Genomic DNA, 22292 nt, shown 5'->3' on the forward strand with positions numbered 1-22292 from the left:
TATTTTTACTACAGCACAAAATCAAGCAGCAGCCCATCTCTCACCAAAGACAAAACTTTATCCCAATTACTTGAAGGTGAAACTGTGACTTTGTCTTGACTAAGACCTCATACACATTAATGTTCAAAACACATTTCAAAAAGACTCAGGAAATTAGTTTTTTTAAGAATATAAACAAAATGCAATGAAATTCAAATTTCACAAGTCGATGATTTGACGCAGTGGCGCTGTCACTTGGTGTTGGCTCTCACTGCGGTATTGTATCACTTCCTGTTCCTGTTTCGGAGCACAGTGTTTTGCTGTCTGTTAGCTGTTATATCTGTATAACTCGATTTATCTGGATAATAACATATTTTAGTGTAATCTTCACCTACTTTAAATAGCGTACTCTTTGCTGAATCACCTGTATTCACATTACTCACTTTATTTGTTTTTAGAAATTCGCTAGCTTAGCTCAGCTAGTAGCTTAGCCCTTAGCCGACTCACTACCAGCATGGCTTCTTCTCCTGCACTTTCCTGCTCTGAGTGTCACATGTTTAGTTACTCCTCGGCCTCCTTTAGCAGTAACGGTACTTGTAATAAATGTAGTCTGTTTGTAGCTCTGGAGGCCAGGCTTTCTGAACTGGAGACTCGGCTCCGCACCCTGGAAAATCCTACATCTAGCCAGGCCCCTGTAGCGGGTGCGGACCATGGTAGCTTAGCCGCCGTTAGCTCCCCCCCAGCAGATCCCGAGCAGCAGGGAAAACAGGCCAGGTGGGTGACGGTGAGGAGGAAGCGTAGTCCTAAGCAGAAGCCCCGGGTACACCACCAACCTGTTCACGTCTCTAACCGTTTTTCTCCACTCGGCGACACACCCGCCGAGGAACAAACTCTGGTTATTGACGACTCTGTTTTGAGAAATGTGAAGCTAGAGACACCGGCGACCATAGTCAAATGTCTTCCAGGGGCCAGAGCAGGCGACATTCATGGAAATTTGAAACTGCTGGCTAAGGCTAATCGTAGATTTGGTAAGATCGTTATTCATGTCGGCAGTAATGACACCCGGTTACGCCAATCGGAGGTCACTAAAATTAAAATTGACTCGGTGTGTAACTTTGCAAAAACGATGTCGGACTCTGTAGTTTTCTCTGGGCCCCTCCCCAATCAGACCAGGAGCGACATGTTTAGCCGCATGTTCTCCTTGAATCGCTGGCTGTCTGAGTGGTGTCCAAAAAACGACGTGGGCTTCATGAGAGACGGCTTGTTAGGAGAGACGTCATCCATCCCACTTTGGATGGAGCAGCTCTTATTTCTAGAAATCTGGCCAAATTTATTAACCCTCCTAAAAACTGACTACCCAGGGTTGAGACCAGGAAGCAGAGTTGCAGTCTTACACGCCTCTCTGCAGCTTCTCTCCTCCTGCCATCCCCCCAAAACCCCATCCCCATAGAGTCGGTGCCTGCTCCCAGACCACCAAAAACCAAAGCTAAAATCAGCAAAAAGCTATTTAACCATAGAAATTCAAAAACAATAAATAATACAGCTTCATCAACTGCACCAAAAAATAAAACAATTAAATGTGGATTGTTAAACATTAGGTCTCTCTCTTCCAAGTCCATCCATCCATCCATTTTCTTCCGCTTATCCGGGGCCGGGTCGCGGGGGCAGAAGCCTAAGCAGAGAAGCCCAAGCTTCCCTCTCCCCAGCCACCTCCTCCAGCTCAACCGGAGGGACCCCAAGGCGTTCCCAGGCCAGCCGAGATACATAATCTCTCCAGCGTGTCCTGGGTCTACCACGGGGCCTCTTCCCGGTGGGACATGCCCGGAACACCTCACCCAGGAGGCGGCCAGGAGGCATCCTAATCAGATGCCCGAGCCACCTCAACTGGCTCCTTTCGATGTGGAGGAGCAGCGGCTCTACTCTGAGCCCCTCCCGGATGGCCGCACTCCTCACCTTATCTCTAAGGGAGAGGCCAGCCACCCTTCGAAGGAAACTCATTTCTGCCGCTTGTATTCGCGATCTTATTCTTTCGGTCACTACCCAAAGCTCGTGACCATAGGTGAGGGTAGGAACGTAGATCGACCGGTAAATCGAGAGCTTCGCTTTTACGCTAAGCTCCCTCTTCACCACGACGGACCGGTGCAGCGTCCGCATCACTGCAGAAGCAGCCCCGATCCGCCTGTCGATCTCCCGTTCCCTTCGCCCATCACTCGTGAACAAGACCCCGAGATACTTAAACTCCTCCACTTGAGGCAAGAACTCGTTCCTGAGCCGGAGATGGCACTCCACCCTTTTCCGGCTGAGGACCATGGCCTCAGACTTAGAGGTGCTGATTCTCATGCCAGCCGCTTCACACTCGGCTGCGAACCGTTCCACTGCGAGCTGGAGGCCCCCCCCTGATGAAGCCAACAGAACCGCATCATCTGCAAAAAGCAGAGATGAGACTCTGAGGCCACCAAGGAAGAAGCCTTCCGCCACCTGGCTATGCCTAGAAATTCTGTCCATAAAAATTATGAACAGAATCGGTGACAAAGGGCAGCCCTGACGGAGTCCAACACCCACAGGAAACAAATCCGACTTATTACCGGCTATACGGACCAAGCTCTCACTGTGGTTGTACAAGGACTGAATGGCCCGCAACAATGGGCCAGACACCCCATACTCCCGCAGAACCTCCCAAAGAACACCCCGAGGAACACGGTCGAATGCCTTCTCCAAGTCCACAAAGCACATGTAGACTGGTTGGGCAAACTCCCACGCACACTCGAATATCCTTGAGAGGATAAAGAGCTGGTCCAGCGTTCCACGACCAGGACGAAAACCGCATTGTTCCTCCTGAATCCGAGGTTCGACTAACGGACGCACCCTCCTTTCCAGCACCCTGGCATAGACCTTACCGGGGAGGCTGAGGAGTGTGATCCCCCGAAAGTTGGAGCACACCCTCCGGTCTCCCTTCTTAAAGATGGGGACCACCACCCCGGTCTGCCAATCCAATGGCACTGCCCCAGATCTCCACGCGATGTTGCAGAGGCGTGTCAACCAAGACAGCCCTACAACATCCAGAGCCTTCAGGAACTCAGGGCGAATCTCGTCCACCCCAGGGGCTCTGCCACCAAGGAGTTGTTTAACTACCTCAGTGACCTCACCCCCAGTGATGGTCAAGTCATCCCCCTCATCCCCAGACTCTGCTTCCACTACAGAAGGCGTGTCAGTGGGATTCAGAAGTTCCTCGAAGTATTCCTTCCACCGTCCGACTATAGCCTCAGTTGAAGTCAGCAGCACCCCGCCCGCACTATAAACAGTGTGAGTGAAGCACTGCTTTCCCCTCCTGAGTCGCCTGACGGTTTGCCAGAATCGCTTCGATGCCGTCCGAAAGTCTTTTTCCATAGCCTCACCAAACTCCTCCCACACCCGAGTTTTTGCTTTGGCCACTACCCGAGCTGCATTCCGCTTGGCCTGTCGATACCTGTCAGCTGCCTCCGGAGTCCCACAGGCTAACCAAGCCCGATAGGACTCTTTCTTCAGCTTGATGGCTCCCTTCACCTCCAAGTCCCTATTAGTAAATGATTTAATAATTGATCAACGTATTGATTTATTCTGCCTTACAGAAACCTGGTTACAGCAGGATGAATATGTTAGTTTAAATGAATCAACACCCCCGAGTCACAGTAACTGTCAGAATGCTCGAAGCACAGGTCGAGGAGGAGGATTAGCTGCAATCTTCAATTCCAGCTTATTAATTAATCAAAGACCCAGACAAAGTTTTCATTCTTTTGAAAGCCTGACTCTTAGTCTTGTCCATCCTAATTGGGAAAATCAAAAACCTGTTTTATTTGTTATTATCTATCGTCCACCTGGTCCTTACTCAGAGTTTCTGTCTGATTTCTCAGACTTTTTATCTGATTTAGTGCTCAGTTCAGATAAAATCATTATAGTGGGTGATTTTAACATCCATGTAGATGCTGAGAATGACAGCCTCAACACTGCATTTAATCTATTGTTAGATTCAATTGGCTTCTCTCAAAATGTAAAGGAGCCCACCCACCACTTTAATCATACTCTGGATCTTGTCCTAACATATGGCATAGAAACTGAAGACCTAACAGTATTCCCTGAAAGCCCCCTCCTGTCTGATCATTTCTTAGTAACATTTACATTTACTTTAATGGATTACACAGCGGTGGGGAATAAGTTTTATTACAGTAGAAGTCTTTCTGAAAGTGCTGTAACTAAGTTTAAGGATCTAATTCCTTCATTGTTATGCTCTTCAGTGCCAACACAGTGCAGAGCAGCTACCTAAACTCTGCTCCCAGTGAGGTCGATTATCTCGTCAATAGTTTTACATCCTCACTGCGTATAACTTTGGATACTGTGGCTCCTCTGAAAAGGAAAGCTTCAAATCAGAAGTGCCTGACTCCGTGGTATAATTCACAAATGCACAGCTTAAAGCAGTTAACCCGAAAGCTGGAGAGGGAATGGCGTCTCACTAAATTAGAAGATGCTCATTTAGCCTGGAAAAAGAAGAAGAAAGAGAAGAAAGAGCTTTATTTGTCACATACATTTACATGCAGTGAAATTCATTCTCTGCATTTAACCCATCACACACATGGAGTATGTAGTACACACAGCACAGCATGGAGCAGGGGGCAGCCAAAGGGCGCCCGGGGAGCAACCTGGGGGGGTGGGCTTGCTCAGGGACCCACAGTGATGCCAGACCAAGGATTTGAACCAGGGTCCTCTCAGTGACGAACCCTCTTCTTCTCCCCTAGGCCATCACTCCAGTGATGAGTGTTTGTTGCTCTATAAAAAAGCCCTCCGTAAAGCTAGGACATCTTACTATTCATCATTAATTGAAGAAAATAAGAACAACCCCAGGTTTCTTTTCAGCACTGTAGCCAGGCTGACAAAGAGTCAGAGCTCTGTAGAGCCGAGTATTCCTTTCACGTTAACTAGTAGTGACTTCATGGATTTCTTTACAAATAAAATTTTAGACATTCGAGAAAAAATTATTCATAACCATCTCAAAGATTATTCTTCATGTTCGGCTGCTTTCAGCACTGCTGGTATTTGTTTAGACTCTTTTGCTCCAGTTGATCTTTCAGAGTTAACTTCAATAGTTACTTCCTCCAAACCAGCAACATGTTTGTTAGATCCCATTCCTACTAGACTGTTCAAAGAAGTCTTTCCAATTATTGATGCTTCAATCTTAAAAATGATCAATCAGTCTTTATTAGTTGGCTATGTACCACAGACCTTCAAGGTGGCTGTAATTAAACCTCTACTTAAAAAGCCATCACTGACCCAGCTGTCTTAGCTAATTATAGGCCAATCTCCAACCTTCCTTTTCTCTCAAAGATTCTTGAAAGAGTAGTTGTAAAACAGCTAACTGATCATCTGCAGAGGAACGGTTTATTTGAAGAGTTTCAGTCAGGTTTCAGAATTCATCACAGTACAGAAACAGCATTAGTGAAGGTTACAAATGATCTTCTTACAGCCTCTGACAGTGGACTCATCTCTGTACTTGTCCTGTTGGACCTCAGTGCAGCTTTTGATACTGTTGACCATAACATTTTATTACAGAGATTAGAGCTAAATCATATTTATCTCATAGACTCCAATTTGTTCATGTAAATGGGGAGTCTTCTTCACACACTAAGGTTAATTATGGAGTTCCACAGGGTTCTGTGCTAGGACCAATTTTATTTACTGTATTAATTTTCGGTACTGAGCTGCTGTAATGCGCAAATTTCCCCGTCGTGGGATCATTAAAGTTTTATCTTATCTTATCTTATCTTATCTTATCTTATACATGCTTCCCTTAGGCAGTATTATTAGAAAGCACTGCATCAATTTTCATTGTTATGCAGATGATACTCAGCTTTACCTATCAATGAAGCCAGATGACAGACATCAATTAGTTAAACTGCAGGAATGTCTTAAAGATATTAAGGCCTGGATGACCTCTAATTTCCTGCTTCTAAATTCAGATAAACCTGAAATTCTTGTTCTCGGCCCCACAAATCTTAGAAACATGGTGTCTAACCAGATACTTACTCTGGATGGCATTACTTTGGCCTCCAGTAACACTGTGAGAAATCTTGGAGTCATTTTTGACCAGGATATGTCCTTCAATGCACATATTAAACAAATATGTAGGACCACTTTTTTGCATTTGCGCAATATTTCTAAAATTAGAAACATCCTTTCTCAGAGTGATGCTGAAAAGCTCATTCATGCATTTATTACTTCTAGGCTGGACTATTGTAATTCATTATTATCAGGCTGTCCTAAAAGCTCCCTGAAAAGCCTTCAGCTGATCCAAAATGCTGCAGCTAGAGTACTGGCAGGGACTAGAAAGAGAGAGCAGATTTCTCCCATATTGGCTTCTCTTCATTGGCTCCCTGTTAAATCTAGAATAGAATTTAAAATTATTCTCCTCACATACAAGGTCTTGAATAATCAGGCACCATCTTAACTCAAAGACCTCATAGTACCATATCACCCCAACAGAGCACTTCGCTCTCAGACTGCTGGCTTACTTGTGGTTCCTAGGATACTTAAGAGTAGAATGGGAGGCAGAGCCTTCAGCTTTCAGGCGCCTCTTCTGTGGAACCAGCTTCCAGCTTGGATTCGGGAGACAGACACCCTCTCTATTTTTAAGATTAGGCTTAAAACTTTCCTTTATGATAAAGCTTATAGTTAGGGCTGGATCAGGTGACCCTGAACCATCTCTTAGTTATGCTGCTATAGGCCTAGTCTGCTGGGGGGTTCACATAATGCACTGTTTCTCATTCACCTTATTTACTTTGTTTATACTCCACTCTGCATTTAATCATTAATTGATATTAATCTCTGGCTCTCTTCCACAGCATGTCTTTCTCTCCCCTCAGCCCAACCGGTCATGGCAGATGACCCCCCCTCCCTGAGCCTGGTTCTGATGGAGGTTTCTTCCTGTTAAAAGGGAGTTTTTCCTTTCCACTGTCGCCAAGTGCTGCTCATAGGGGGTCGTTTTGACTGTTGGGTTTTCTCTGTATTATTGTAGGGTCTTTACCCACAATACAAAGCGCCTTGAGGCGACAGTTTGTTGTGATTTGGCGCTATATAAATAAAATTGAATTGAATTGAATTGAATTTATTTTCCAATAGAATATTGGAATACTGGTTTGCTGCTGAGGTATGACGGCAATAATTGTGCTCATAACTGACCTCGAGGTTGCAGTTGCAGTGCTTTGTGTAGCACCAAAAAACTAGGGAAATAGGGATCTGCTCCCCACGCGCTCGAATCTGCTGCAGGTGAATGGTGGATGCTCGGTGTGACTTGATCACGTCACACCGTTCCAGGTCAGATTTATATTTTTTTCCTGCACACTTTACAAAACACCTCCTGATCATTCCCCATGACCGGCTTGACCTCTGGGGTCCGGGGTATATTTGGCTGTTTTTGACTACTTTTGTTTTTAGCTTTATAGTTGACCTTAGAAACTGTTTACCTTGCCTTGTTTGGTATCATTTTTTTCAGCACCACCTCATGTGTGTGACTGTATAGTTACTATTTCATTTTGACATACTGTATTAACACATTGGACTTATAATCATATAAAAAATTAAAATCCGAGTAGAAAAAAGTTTGATTTTATTTTTACTGTAGAAATCACAAACATGCTTAACGAATTATTTTTAATTATTTTTAAAATGCAAATATAAGTTGTAAATTTTCAAAACTTGTGTAAAAATATGGAAAATAATAAAGTTATATACAACTATTCATATTAAAATACAGGGAAGGCCTCAGGCATTTTTGTGTACAACTATTGGCAGAGCAATCAGGACTCACGTTAAAATACTGGACAAATTATTTATGCCACCTCAAAAAAACAGTTTCTTTCCTCCAAAAGACTGAGGGGCCGGGCACCTGGGTGGCTTAGTGGTGAAGCCGGCGACCACATACACACGCCGCGTTGCGGTGTGGGCAGCGCGGGTTTGCGTCCAGGCCCGTCGTCAATATGCCCGCGTGTCTTCCCCCGTATCTTTCCCCCATTTCCTGTCACCCTCCACTGTTGATAAAAGCCGCTGTGGCCAAAAATGTAAAAAAAAAAAAAAAAAAAAAAAGACTGAGGGGCCATCACAGGCAAAACTTGCCAGTAATGTTGTCTCTTCACTTCACTGTTCCTAAGCAGCCAAATGCATCGTTTTACCACATAATTTTCTCATTGGTTGATATGGTGCATTTTTTCACCAATAGGAAAGGGATTGTCGGGAATTGTTTTGTTTTTAATTAGCAAGCACTTCGTGGTAGCGAAACTCACATTTTCGCTGTTTATTTCTGCACAAAACGCACATCGAAGGTGAGGACGGTATACAGGAAAAAGCATGGCATAAATTATTGGGCAGAACTCTGGTTTTACTTGGCCTATCAACGTAATTTAAAAACTGGTATGCAGTTTGAAGTCTGCACTTTCGATTCATGGAAGCAGTGTCCCGATGCTACGTCATCTCAAATCGGCGATGTCATTTTGATGCGCCGGCGTGTCCCTGGACTCTAGAGGGTTAAGCCAGTCTTTGAATGCCAAAGTTGTGAAAACTTACATTTTCCCATGACCAGGTACAAAATGACTCGCTAGTCTCAACATAGTAGGTGGTTGGACACTGGAAGCAATTGAGTCTATCAATGTCAGTTCAGGTCTTGCTGAATCGTTATATTTTTATACAGATTTTATAGTTAAACAAACTTAAAACAAGACATCTGCATCAATGTTAAAGTCAAAATATATTGAAGGGGTGATGAAAAATTTACTACCAAGTCAAATTCTGTTTGTTACCTTTTACTACCTTTTAATAGCCTTAATTTGACCTCATTTAATTTACTACCTTTTACTACCCTGCAGAAACCTAGAACACACAGTGACTTGGATAAGTTACTTTAATCTGATTACTGGATTGCATATAATAACAGGTTAGATTACTCATTACCGAAAAAAGTAGTCAGATTAGAGTAACATCACTGCATACAAAGTCTTGAATAATCAGGCCCCATCTTATCTCAAAGACCTCATAGTACCATATCACCCCAACAGAACACTTCGCTCTCAGACTGCTGGCTTACTTGTGGTTCCTAGGATACTTAAGAGTAGAATGGGAGGCAGAGCCTTCAGCTTTCAGGCCCCTCTTCTGTGGAACCTGCTCCCAGATTGGATTCAGGAGACAGACACCCTCTCTATTTTTAAGATTAGGCTTAAAACTTTCCTTTTTGACCTAGCTTATAGTTAGGGCTGGATCAGGTGACCCTGAACCAGCCCTTAGTTATGCTGCTATAGGCCTAGGGTGCTGCTGGGTTCCCATGATGCACTGAGCTTTTCTTTTCATTCACCTCTTTTTACTCTGTTTATACCCCATTCTGTATTTAATCATTATTTATTATTAATCTCTGGCTCTGTTCCATAGTGTTTCTTTTGTACTGTCTCCCTCCCCTCATTGTATGGTCTTTACCTTACAATATAAAGTCCTTGAGGCAACTCTTTGTTGTGATTTGGTGCTATATAAATAGAATTTAATTGAACTGAACTGAATTCACCCCAACTAGTCACGTACATAGCTGCAGAGGTGGCAAAAGTACAGACATTTTGTACTTAAGTAGAAGTACGAGTACTTGTGTTAAAAACTACTTTGGTAAAAGTTGAAGTACTGGTCCAACTTCTTTATTTAAGTAAAAGGAAAAAAGTACAGGCTCTGAAATGTACTCAAAAGCCTCTTTCCCACCAACAGGGTTCCGGAGCCAGTGCCTTTATTTGAACCGTTAGGCAGGTTTTCCACCACAGAAGCACTCAGTGCTCGGCCGAAAAGCGGGTTCAACTCTGGCCCTGCAAGCTAGCTGGTCTGGAACCAAGAACATGTGATGAAAGCGGCAGAAGGGCACGACTTTGCCGTCTCAACATAAACTTTTCTACCATATTACATGTGTATTACATGAGAAAAGCAAAGCAATTTTCATGGCTGTGAATTAGGTTGGGCTCTAAGGCTGAACTTGCTGCTTTGTATCAGTTCATATCACAGATAAAAGGACACAAAGTGCGTACTTGTCGTCTTGCTCGTATTTTCTGTCTGTGTTTCCCTCTGTGCTGCACACAGATGCTGCAGTAGTTTGGTTTGGACCATAAAACGTGTTCACAGCACAAGAAAGGGGAGCGTGTTCTCCCACGTTTGTGCGCTTCGGCTTCCGTGTCCAGACGAGGACCCGCCCACACTCATACGTAAAGGAACAGCTCACAGAAACGCGGTGGAAACGCGGGTCCGTTCTTAAGCGTTTTGCTGGTTCATTGAAACCAGCACCAGCACTGGCACGAGCACCGGCACCTCGGCAGTGGGAAAATAGCAAAAGTAAGAAAGTAAAAGTAGCAGGTTGTATAAAGGTTGATTTCAGTGAATGAATCTAAGCATCAACAGCTTTGATTCAAACTCATCTCTGCTACACTTCATGTAACCTGTAACTATGACCATGAACACAGCCTCTGTGCACCAGTACAAAACAGAGCTTTACTGTAAATACAGTACAGCAAACTGACCTGTTTATCACACACTAAACTGCAGTGTTTTCATACAATCTTTGAATTACACAATGTTAGCATACCTCAGTTTGTTTTGCAGTCCTTACCTTTAATCTAACCTCTCTTCTACCTCTCCTGTCCTCTTTCATACATTTCTGAGTGAACTTCTCTCTCTCTCTTTTCTCTCCCTGGAAATACAACAGCTCTTCTTCTAGCTAGCAGACACACTGTGTGACAAATCACAGACACTTTTAGTGTGTTTGCTGATATTTGGTGAGCATTTAGAAACGTTGTATTTAAAATTAAAAGTAAAAGTAAAAAGTAGTCAGAAAAATAAATACTCAAGTAAAGTACAGATACCTGAAAAAGTACAGTAACAAAGTATTTGTACTTCGTTACTTCCCACCTCTGGATAGCTGCCCCTCCCCGAGCCTGTGATGAAGTAAGGGGTGCCTAAGAAGCAACCCTAACCCCAACATGCTGTCCATACCTGAGGTCTTAGAGACCACCAAGCAAAGACTCACAGCTTTGGCTAAGTCCCTGAAGAGGTATACCGGAGAGATAAAAGCCAGAAAAATCAACCAGATGTTTTCCACTGGACCTCTCAGTGGCAGGGGAACAATATGAGAACAGCACCCCCACCAAGGCTGCAGACAGAACAATACTCGAGGAGCATATGGGCGAAGGATGCACACAACACACACACATAACACCAATGCTCAGTGGCTAGTGTAATAAAGAGCAGACCACATCAACCTCCCTGAACAGGCTCCAGTAACCACCACAGTGGCAGACTTCCAAGAAAGAGTTTCACACATGAAGAGCTGGACAGCACCAGACCCAGTCCCATCCAACTATCGGCCAATAACCTGCTTCAGTACAACATGGAAACTCCTGTCAGGCATCATAGCAGCTAAGGAGACATGTGGCGCAATACAGGGCCCAAAAAGGAATTGGCAGAGGTACCAGTGGAGCAAAACACCAACTACTGGTAGATAGAGCAATCACTCGAGACTGTAAGACCAGACTGACCAACCTGTGCACAGCCTGGATTGATTACAAGAAAGCCTATGACTCCATGCCATGCACATGGATCCTGGAATGCCTAGAACTGTACAAGATCAACAGGACCCTAAGAGCCTTCATCAAGAACTCAATGGGAATGTGGGGAACAACACTAGAGGCCAACTTCAAGCACATCACACAAGTCAACGTCAAGTGCGGGATTTATTAAGGAGATGCCCTGTCCCCACTGCTGTTCTGCATAGGCCTGAATCCCCTCAGCAAGATCATTAATGAGACTGGCTACAGATACTGACTAAGAAATGAAGCAACCATCAGCCACCTCCTGTACATGGATGACATCAAGCTGTATGCTCGGAGTGGACGAGATATCCATTCACTGATCCACACCACTAGGATCTAGAGCAATGACATTGGAATGTCATACGGACTGGAGAAGTGTAGTTGGATGGTAACAAAAAGAGAGAAGATAGTCATGACTGAGGGGATTGCACTACCAGAAGGCAATATTGCAGACAATGAAGATAGCTACAAGTACCTTGGAATCCCACAGGCAAATGGGAACCATGAAGAGGCCGCTAGTAAAGCTGCAACTGCCTAGTACCTGCAGAGGGTAAGGTAAGTCCTGAAGAGTCAGCTGAATGGGAAGAACAAGATCTGGGCAATCAACACCTACGCCCTGCCAGTTGTCAGATACAATGCTGGGCTAACAAAGGAGGAAATACAAGCCACTGATGTCAATATAAGAAAGGTCCATACCATGCATGGTGGGTTTCACCCCAAATCCAGCACCCTGATACTGTACGCTAAGTGGAAGAAAGGAGGCCGAGGACTACTGAGTGTCAGAACCACTGTCCTGTATGAAACAACAAAGATCCATGAATACATCAGGAAGCTACCTAAACCTAGGTACCTCAGGCAGCAGGTCAAAATGGGATACGCCACCATGGATGGTTGAGAATGACAGAGCCAAGATTCTGTGGGACTTCCAGATACAGACAGACAAACTTGTGATGGCTAACCAACCGGACATAGTAGTGATGGACAAACAAAGGAAGAACACCAAGTGATGGCAACGATAAATACCAAGGGCTCAGAGAAGAGCTAGAGAGGATGTGGAAGGTGAAGGTAACAGTGGTCCCCATGGTTTATAAGTTTATAAAAATCAAAAACCAAGACAATATTGGATCAAAATACAACTGAGGCATGTAAAAATGTGTATATTGTTTGGTGTTTCACTAGACATACAAAATTACACATATTTTTCTGTTAAAGGTAGGGGCTAAGGTTCCATTCCATTCTCTGAACAGTGAGCCATCCACATTCTCTGAAGCTTTTTCCAGTTACTGTGGATGAGATGAGTATTCCAGAAGGCAAAATCACCACTACCTGAAACTCCATAAAGAAGGTGCTGTCAAAGTTCATTGAGAGTCCAAATACTTCAAGTTTTCTTCAGAAGCAGGACAGGCCGTTTCCAGAAAGAGAAGTTTCTTCTTGCAGATAAAATCCTGGGCACGCTGTCAAATGCACTAGATGAAACAAAACATCCTGGGAATGCTGAGATCAAGAGCCAAAGCATACAGACATTTGAAGACAATAATATCCAAGACTTCAGGACTGAGAAAGTGCTTTGGACTCTAACAAATCAGATAAAAAGATCCCAGCTGGTGGTGTGAAACCATGCTTCTAGAAAAAAAGAGATGTGATAGGATACCAGAGGAAGTTAAGATCTCTGTATGTGACTTCTATCTTTGTCCTGAAGTCAGTCATCACGTTCCAGCCAAAGAAGAAGTGTTCACTATCATAAATACTAAAGGAGAAAAGGGGCAGAAGCATTTGATGGTCCTAACCTTGGTAGAGGCATATATAGTGTGTTTAAAAATCAGTATCCAGATGTTAAGGTGGGCTTTTCTCAGTTTTATCAGTTTACATGCATGCACGCACACACGCACGCACGCATACACACACACACACACACATACACACACACACACACACACACACACACACACACACACACACACACACACACACACACACACACACACACACACACACAGAGTATCTGTTGTGAGGAAGAGGAGCTTTTTTAAACATTGGTGGAGTTAGAACTGAACCTGAGAAGATTCTGTTGATGAAGGGTTGGGACTGATGATGATGATGACATATATGACACGTATATGACATCATGTGCTAAAACAGAAACATGTCTGATCAGGCTGAGCCGAAGTCATGTGATGCTGGTTCACTGTGTTGCTATGGAGATGAACTGAACCAATCAGACAGGAAAACGATGATTGCTGCTGAGCAGCATGCAGGCCCGCAGGCACGCGCGCGCGCACACACACACACACACACACACACACACACACACACACAAGAATAAACATGCTGCTGCTGTCATGGAAACATATTTCCCATGAGACCTTGCAGCAGCTCCATTCCCCAAGAAATTAATATCGGATGTCTGTGTGTGAACGAATGAAGAAAAGGAATCAATCAATCAAAACCAACTTCAGTCAGAACAGAAACTAAAATCTGATCATTTACTGAGAATCAAAAGCAGCTTCAGCAGGAAGAGTCACAGAAATGTGTCTGATGGTTCACTGAACTGATCAGAGCTGATTATCAATAGCAAGGATTCACTGATCACTAACTTTGATCAGAAAAGGTTTTAAATTTTTCTCATTCTGTTTTCCTTTATAAAGTTTTTATATTAAACTTTATTTAAACTAACAAGATGACAGTGAAAAAAAAAAACAAGTTAATGAGGCCTCGTTAAACTCGGACCGTCTGTTGGCTCATTTCCTTCAAACTCGCCTTCGTCTGTTTTTTATCATCTGAAGGAAAAACTGGGACAAAGTCATATGACCATCAGAACTCCCATAAAACTGTAATTATTAAACTTTATTTAAAATTTCAGTAAATTCACTGTATAAAAATAATAGGAGCTTAAATTTATGTAGCGCCTTTAAAAAAATCTTTTTTTTTTAATGTAAAGGTCCCTTTTCAAAAAAAAGGTCAAAGGCCTCAGTGATATTTCAGATGGGGTGTTGAGGATCTCAGAGGGGAGTGTCTTACAGATAGAGGAGGAAGCAGCACAGGAGGCTCTGCCCCTAAAGGACCACAGTGGGAGGAGGAGAACAGACCTGAGGAACGAGTCCAGGACAGGGTGTAGGTGAGGTGAAGGTCTGATAGGTGCTATGGAGCAATGGCATGCAGGGATTTGTAGGTGAGGAAAGGCTTTTATAGGAGATAAAGAACATGACCAAGAGCCAATCGGGGTGCATCAGGGTGACATATTTTAAGGTCTTAGTTCAGGTGAGAACTCTGAATGGATGCTTGCAGACTAATCAGGACAGCACGAGTCAGCAGGAGATGAGGAATGATGGTCACTGTGAGCTGAACTGTGATCAGTGTAGGGCTACAACGATTCATTGAGAAACTCGAATGACTTGATTATAAAAAAATCTTTGCCACAAATTTTTGTCTTCGATGCTTCATTTAAACTCTGTAGCACTCAGGTGTCTCCATGTAAGCACAGATGTGTCACCTACATTAGTGACTAAAAGCAGGCTGCAGTAGAAACATATTCAGGAGCATGCATGTTAATAATATCATGTACTACACTGAGGCAGGCAGGTTTTAGGACCCCAGTGTAGGACTCAAGACAGGAACAAACTTAAACATCAGCTTTTATTTGCTGGAAAACTCAAGACTGACAGAGCTGGATGGGACCCACAGAATAAACTAAGAAACTGTTTTAACTTTTAACTGGAGATGCAGACTGACAGGAGAGTGCACAGCGGGAAGAAAGCCAATGATGACAAGCGACAACAGACAATACGACAGAGAATGAAAAACACGGACCATATATATATATACACGGACAATCGAGAAAATGGGACACACTAGGGAGCACAGCTGAGCAGAATCACACTAACAAGACCAAGGAAGCAAAACTAACAACATAACCCACGATACACAGGACTGTCAAAGTAAAACAGGAAAAGATTAAATACAGAGACCAGGACTAAGAACTAAGGCACAGAAACCAGGCAGACATAGGGGCATCAGGGAGTCAGAATACTCAGAGAATAATAGAACCAGAACCTGCGGACAGAACTAACAAACCTAAACCTGAGGAATATAAATATCAGGAACCAAATCAGGAATTGTGAAACTGCAAAATCCAACAGAGACAAAACAGAAGCTGAAAGTCAAAATCAGACACACTAGGTCCTGGGCCCAGGACCATGACAAATAAAAAGTATTATATGTACACATATATGTCTATTTTGTAATGTTCCTTTATTATTATGTTTTCTTTTTCTTTTTTGCTCTTCTTCTTATATTATATATATTTTCTTATTTATTATTATTGAGCCGGAGCAGAAAAAGTGCAGAATAAGAATTTTATTGTTCAGCGTAACTGACTGTTTACTGTGCACGTGACAATAAACCACTCTTGAATCTCTTCAATTATTATTAATATTAATTGTTAACATGTAACCCTTAGAATGTCTGTTTTCTGCAGCAGGAAATGCGTCAAAGCACACACACACACACACACACAAACAGACACAGACACACACACACACACACACACACACACACACACACACACACACACACACGAACACACAAAATCCAGGTGATACAGTACTGCCAGTACTTTTTTCTTTTCTTTTTTTCCTACTGATGAAGGAAAGGCTTCCAAGAGGAGTAAATGCTGTTTTATTTTATGCTTTAGGTTGTATGTGTACCTTATTACTTGCAAGTTTCTATTTTTGCATTTAAGAAAATGTTTTCTCTAAAAAATCAAATTTTAATACAAAGCTTTAGTTTTTGATAGCTGTTTGCAGTTAAACTATTAAAAACTGCAGTTTCTAAAATGGAAACAGTGAGCAGCTTGTTTTAAAAGACCTGTTTTTTCTCTTTTGAATGTTTATTATAGCTCATTAATAAGACAAAAGTATTTCTTATCTGATTACTTGATGGAATAATCAATAGGACACTCGATTACATAATAATCAATTGCTGCAGATCTACATCAGCAACTTCCCAAAGAGCTGTTCTGAAAATATCAAAGTTCGCATTGAAAATATAATCACGGTTTTTAATTCCCTTTATTTGCACTTTTTTTTATATATATATAATTTATGTGTTTATTGATACCAGCTGCGGGTCTGAGGCTGAAACACTGAAACAAGTCTGACTGTATGCAGCCCCACCTGTTTCACACCTGATCTCCTCCTGATCGATCATCGATACCCTGAAAACAATCCGCTGATCGATAACGATCACATTATCTCTCTTTTCTGTGGATTTTAAAGGACAAAGCAGCTTCCGGTGTTTCTCTTATCAGGGTGTTTCTCCCCCCTCTCTTTCTCTCTCTCTCTCTCTCTCTCACACACACACACACACACACACACACACACACACACACCCACACATGTTACCGTGAAGACGTTTGTGTGTCTGTGTGTGTGTGTGTGTGTGTGTGTGTGTGTGTGTGTGTGTGTGTGTGTGTGTGTGTGTGTGTGCGCGCGCGCTGTTTTCTCACCGCCACCACCACGGTGTCCTCTCCGTTAAATTTCGGGATGCTTTTGTCTCCGCGGCTCCGCTCCGCCTCGTTTAGCGGCCTGAAGCGGCACATCACCTTCACTCCGCATACTCCGCCCTCCAGCGCCTCCATCACCGACACAAAGCACCGACACGAAGCACCGACAGGTACACCGAGAGTCTCAGGTTCGGGTGAGGCTCGTGAGGCTGTCCGGTAACAGGCTGCGGTGTCCTGTTACTGCGTCTCCATCAAGAGGCTGAAAGCTCCACCTCTCACAGGTCCACCCTGGACCACCGAGCCGCAAGGTACTCTGGGACATGGAGTCTTCTTTCACGTCCATTAGCCTCAATACTCTTATCAGCCGGAACATGTGTTAGTCCGGGTTATCAGTGATCATCAGCGGTTAACCACATCAACCCGATCAACATATTCAGGATCATTGATCACTGATGTGATCTGGAAAATTACTAGGATACTATGATGGAGTAAAATTATTAATACTGCATGTAGAAATATTACAGTGAAGTGATTAATTAGGACAGTTTTTAAATTTCTCACCGTAACTTAAGCCACGAGACACACATCTGTAACGGCTGCTTCTTGTTTAAGGTGGAATGAAGGTTAGATCATATTTAAGGAGGAAGAGTAACCTAGAACATGTTGTTTGTAGCGTCTGGATGGATGTTTTAATTTCTAAAAGTTTATTTCTGATAAACTGAAGGTTAAATTCTCCATCAGACTGTACATGAAGTTCCTCCTCACATTAACCTGGCTGATACCCACACTGGGAGGAGGGGTGACAGTCTTTAAAGTACCACTTTACAGCCACCTGAGAAGTGGACCAATCAGAGCTGCAGAAGCTCCAGGTGTCTGAGCAGATCACAGTTAATCACTGAAAGATGGTCAGATCTGATAAAACTCAGCTCGTAGGATTCATCCATTATCATGTGTTCATGATCTGCAGCACAGAGGACGATGTTTCTCTATCACATGATCAATACTTTGATTAGAAACCAGTCAGGACTTCAGCTCAGAGTTTAATGAATCAAGGTTAAAAACCAAGATTTAAACTTTGTGTTGTTTTAAATTTCTTATTGAACCCACAGACTGACTTTAATCTAAAAACTGCAGAGCTGAATCATTATACCATGCCACTATCAGAGTACTCAGAGTAAAAGTACTCTGATTTAAAGTTAAACCACTCTGAGTAAAAGTATTCTGTTACAGTAAAAGGTGCCTGTTAAAATTTATTATGATGCAGTTTCATTTATTCATGGAAAAACTTTTGTTACTGTTTAACTGCAGTTATTGATCATTTTCTCCATTAATCAACTGATTTTTAAAACTTCTAAAACTTTTAAAACTATGATTGATCATCAAAATAATCACTGTTGGTTTTTCCAGGTGTTCTACAAACTGATTCCAGGTGATCAGATTTTCTTTAACTGAAGCTGAAAAAAGTTAAATATTTACACCTGATCCACAGGTAAAATATCTGTAGCTTGTATTGAAGTACTCAGTTTCTTTTTACCATACCATACCATACCATCTTTATTTATAAAGCACTTTAAAACAACCACAGCTGACACAAAGTGCTGTACATTTAAAACACAAATAAATAACAATTAAATAACTCTTTCAGGTTAAACAACAAAACAAAACAATACAAAAACAAACAGTTTAAAACTATATCCCACTGGAGTTAAAAGCCAAGGAAGAAAGATGGGTTTAAGGACGAACTTTAAAAGTAGACAGTGAAGGGGCCGCTCTAACCTGCAAAGGCAAGTCATTCCATAGCTTAGGACCAACTATAAAGAAAGCCCTGTCCCCTCTGAGCTTCCTTCTTGATCTTGGTACCTCCAAGAGCAGCTGGTCTATTCAATTCAATTCAATACAATTTTATTTATATAGCGCCAAATCACAACAAACAGTCGCCTCAAGGCGCTTTGTATTGTGGGTAAAGACCCTACAATAATACAGAGAAAACCCAACAGTCAAAACGACCCCCTATGAGCAGCACTTGGCGACAGTGGAAAGGAAAAACTCCCTTTAACAGGAAGAAACCTCCAGCAGAACCAGGCTCAGGGAGGGGGGGGTCATCTGCCGCGACCGGTTGGGCTGAGGGGAGAGAAAAGACATGCTGTGGAAGAGAGCCAGAGATTAATATCAATTAATGATTAAATGCAGAGTGGAGTATAAACAAAGTAAATAAGGTGAATGAGAAGAAACAGTGCATTATGTGAACCCCCCAGCAGACTAGGCCTATAGCAGCATAACTAAGAGATGGTTCAGGGTCACCTGATCCAGCCCTAACTATAAGCTTTATCATAAAGGAAAGTTTTAAGCCTAATTTTAAAAATAGAGAGGGTGTCTGTCTCCTGAATCCAAGCTGGGAGCTGGTTCCACAGAAGAGGCGCCTGAAAGCTGAAGGCTCTGCCTCCCATTCTACTCTTAAGTATCCTAGGAACCACAAGTAAGCCAGCAGTCTGAGAGCGAAGTGCTCTGTTGGGGTGATATGGTACTATAAGGTCTTTGAGATAAGATGGGGCCTGATTATTCAAGACCTTGTAGGTGAGGAGAAGGATTTCAAATTCTATTCTAGATTTAACAGGGAGCCAATGAAGAGAAGCCAACATGGGAGAAATATGCTCTCTCTTTCTAGTCCCTGTCAGTACTCTAGCTGCAGCATTTTGGATCAGCTGAAGGCTTTTCAGGGAGCTTTTAGGACAGCCTGATAATAATGAATTACAATAGTCCACCCTAGAAGTAATAAATGCATGAATTAGCTTTTCAGCATCACTCTGAGAAAGGATGTTTCTAATTTTAGAAATATTGCGCAAATGCAAAAAAGCGGTCCTACATATTTGTTTAATATGTGCATTGAAGGACATATCCTGGTCAAAAATGACTCCAAGATTTCTCACAGTGTTACTGGAGGCCAAAGTAATGCCATCCAGAGTAAGTATCTGGTTAGACACCATGTTTCTAAGATTTTTGGGCCGAGAACAAGAACTTCAGTTTGATCTGAATTTAGAAGCAGGAAATTAGAGGTCATCCAGGCCTTAATATCTTTAAGACATTCCTGCAGTTTAACTAATTGATGTGTGTCATCTGGCTTCATTGATAGGTAAAGCTGAGTATCATCTGCATAACAATGAAAATTGATGCAGTGCTTTCTAATAATACTGCCTAAGGGAAGCATGTATAATGTAAATAAAATTGGTCCTAGCACAGAACCCTGTGGAACTCCATAATTAACCTTACTGTCTGAAGAAGACTCCTCATTTACATGAACAAATTGGAATCTATGAGATAAATATGACTCAAACCACTGCAGTGCAGTACCTTTAATACCTATAGCAAGCTCTAATCTCTGTAATAAAATGTTATGGTCAATAGTATCAAAAGCTGCACTGAGGTCCAACAGGACAAGCACAGAGATGAGTCCACTGTCAGAGGCTCTAAGAAGATCATTTGTAACCTTCACTAATGCTGTTTCTGTACTGTGATGAATTCTGAAACCTGACTGAAACTCTTCAAATAAACCGTTCCTCTGCAGATGATCAGTTAGCTGTTTTACAACTACTCTTTCAAGAATCTTTGAGAGAAAAGGAAGGTTGGAGATTGGCCTATAATTAGCTAAGACAGCTGGGTCAAGTGATGGCTTTTTAAGCAGAGGTTTAATTACAGCCACCTTGAAGGTCTGTGGTACATAGCCAACTAATAAAGACTGATTGATCATTTTTAAGATTGAAGCATCAATAATTGGAAAGACTTCTTTGAACAGTCTAGTAGGAATGGGATCTAATAAACATGTTGCTGGTTTGGAGGAAGTAACTATTGAAGTTAACTCTGAAAGATCAACTGGAGCCAAAGAGTCTAAACAAATACCAGCAGTGCTGAAAGCAGCCGAACATGAAGAATAATCTTTAAGATGGTTATGAATAATTTTTTCTCTAATGTCTAAAATTTTATTTGTAAAGAAATCCATGAAGTCACTACTAGTTAAAGTGAAAGGAATACTCGGCTCTACAGAGCTCTGACTCTTTGTCAGCCTGTCTACAGTGCTGAAAACAAACCTGGGGTTGTTCTTATTTTCTTCAATTAATGATGAATAGTAAGATGTCCTAGCTTTACGGAGGGTTTTTTTTATAGATCAACAAACTCTTTTTCCAGGCTAAATGAGCATCTTCTAATTTAGTGAGACGCCATTCCCTCTCCAGCTTTCGGGTTATCTGCTTTAAGCTGTGCGTTTGTGAATTATACCACGGAGTCAGGCACTTCTGATTTGAAGCTTTCCTTTTCAGAGGAGCCACAGTATCCAAAGTTATACGCAGTGAGGATGTAAAACTATTGACGAGATAATCGACCTCACTGGGAGCAGAGTTTAGGTAGCTGCTCTGTACTGTGTTGGCACTGAAGAGCATAACAATGAAGGAATTAGACCCTTAAACTTAGTTACAGCACTTTCAGAAAGACTTCTACTGTAATAAAACTTATTCCCCACTGCTGTGTAATCCATTAAAGTAAATGTAAATGTTACTGAGAAATGATCAGACAGAAGGGGGCTTTTAGGGAATACTGTTAAGTCTTCAGTTTCTATGCCATATGTTAGGACAAGATCCAGAGTATGGTTAAAGTGGTGGGTGGGCTCCTTTACATTTTGAGAGAAGCCAATTGAATCTAACAATAGATTAAATGCAGTGTTGAGGCTGTCATTCTCAGCATCTACATGGATGTTAAAATCACCCACTATAATGATTTTATCTGAACTGAGCACTAAATCAGATAAAAAGTCTGAGAAATCAGACAGAAACTCTGAGTAAGGACCAGGTGGACGATAGATAATAACAAATAAAACAGGTTTTTTTTCCCAATTAGGATGGACAAGACTAAGAGTCAGGCTTTCAAAAGAATGAAAACTTTGTCTGGGTCTTTGATTAATTAATAAGCTGGAATTGAAGATTGCAGCTAATCCTCCTCCTCGACCTGTGCTTCGAGCATTCTGACAGTTACTGTGACTCGGGGGTGTTGATTCATTTAAACTAACATATTCATCCTGCTGTAACCAGGTTTCTGTAAGGCAGAATAAATCAATACATTGATCAATTATTAAATCATTTACTAACAGGGACTTGGAAGAGAGAGACCTAATGTTTAATAATCCACATTTAATTTTTTTA

The 22292-nt window shown here is 42.3% G+C and overlaps 1 protein-coding gene across 2 annotated transcripts in view; it reads right to left on the bottom strand.

The window, feature by feature from the left end:
• LOC115800768 (kinesin heavy chain-like) overlaps positions 1 to 17363 on the bottom strand; it is a 108783-nt gene extending 91420 nt beyond the window's left edge. For both annotated transcript variants that reach the window (XM_030758273.1, XM_030758272.1), the window contains exon 1: positions 17110 to 17363. In XM_030758273.1, coding sequence (XP_030614133.1) covers positions 17110 to 17241 — 132 coding nt within the window. In that variant the 5' untranslated portion in view covers positions 17242 to 17363. The remainder of the gene's footprint in view (positions 1 to 17109) is intronic.
• Between the last annotated feature and the right edge of the window lie 4929 nt (positions 17364 to 22292).

This window comes from Archocentrus centrarchus, chromosome 21 (genome assembly GCF_007364275.1).
Source record: "Archocentrus centrarchus isolate MPI-CPG fArcCen1 chromosome 21, fArcCen1, whole genome shotgun sequence".
Classification (NCBI taxonomy): Eukaryota; Metazoa; Chordata; class Actinopteri; order Cichliformes; family Cichlidae; genus Archocentrus; species Archocentrus centrarchus.